The sequence below is a fragment of the Cariama cristata genome, unplaced genomic scaffold (genome assembly GCF_000690535.1).
Source record: "Cariama cristata isolate BGI_N322 unplaced genomic scaffold, ASM69053v1 scaffold27366, whole genome shotgun sequence".
Taxonomy (NCBI): domain Eukaryota; kingdom Metazoa; phylum Chordata; class Aves; order Cariamiformes; family Cariamidae; genus Cariama; species Cariama cristata.
This window is the reverse complement of record NW_009620803.1, coordinates 850-1,132: the sequence shown is the minus strand read 5'-3', so window position 1 is coordinate 1,132 and position 283 is coordinate 850. Positions and strand designations below refer to the sequence as shown.

The following is a 283-nucleotide window of genomic DNA, read 5'->3' as shown; positions in this document are numbered from 1 at the left end:
TCAGCATGGGTTTTCAGGTGAATGGGACCAGGGGAGCTTCAGCGCTCTTGGAAGAAACCAAATGCCTGTCTGACGAAGTCCCGGAGAGTCGACAGGCTCCAGGAGCGCTGGGCTTTCCCCTCAGCCCTGGAGTCCACACAGTCCCACCCTGCCCTAGCCTCTCTGGATGACTTACAGTTGTTGTTGGTGTTGTAAGAGCGCAGCTGGACCAAGTCCTCCTCCAAGGCCCCTGCCAGCTCCTTCAGCTCCCTGGAGGTGTCTGCCCTCAGGTATTGCCAAGCCT

General features: G+C 58.7%; 1 protein-coding gene across 1 annotated transcript in view; it reads right to left on the bottom strand.

The window, feature by feature from the left end:
• Window positions 1-38: 38 nt before the first annotated feature.
• The window catches only part of SOWAHD (sosondowah ankyrin repeat domain family member D), a gene marked incomplete at its 5' end in the record, with an annotated part of 753 nt that continues 508 nt past the window's right edge, over window positions 39-283 (bottom strand). The window contains one exon of the mRNA XM_009701728.1: window positions 39-281. Coding sequence (XP_009700030.1) covers window positions 39-281 — 243 coding nt within the window. The remainder of the gene's footprint in view (window positions 282-283) is intronic.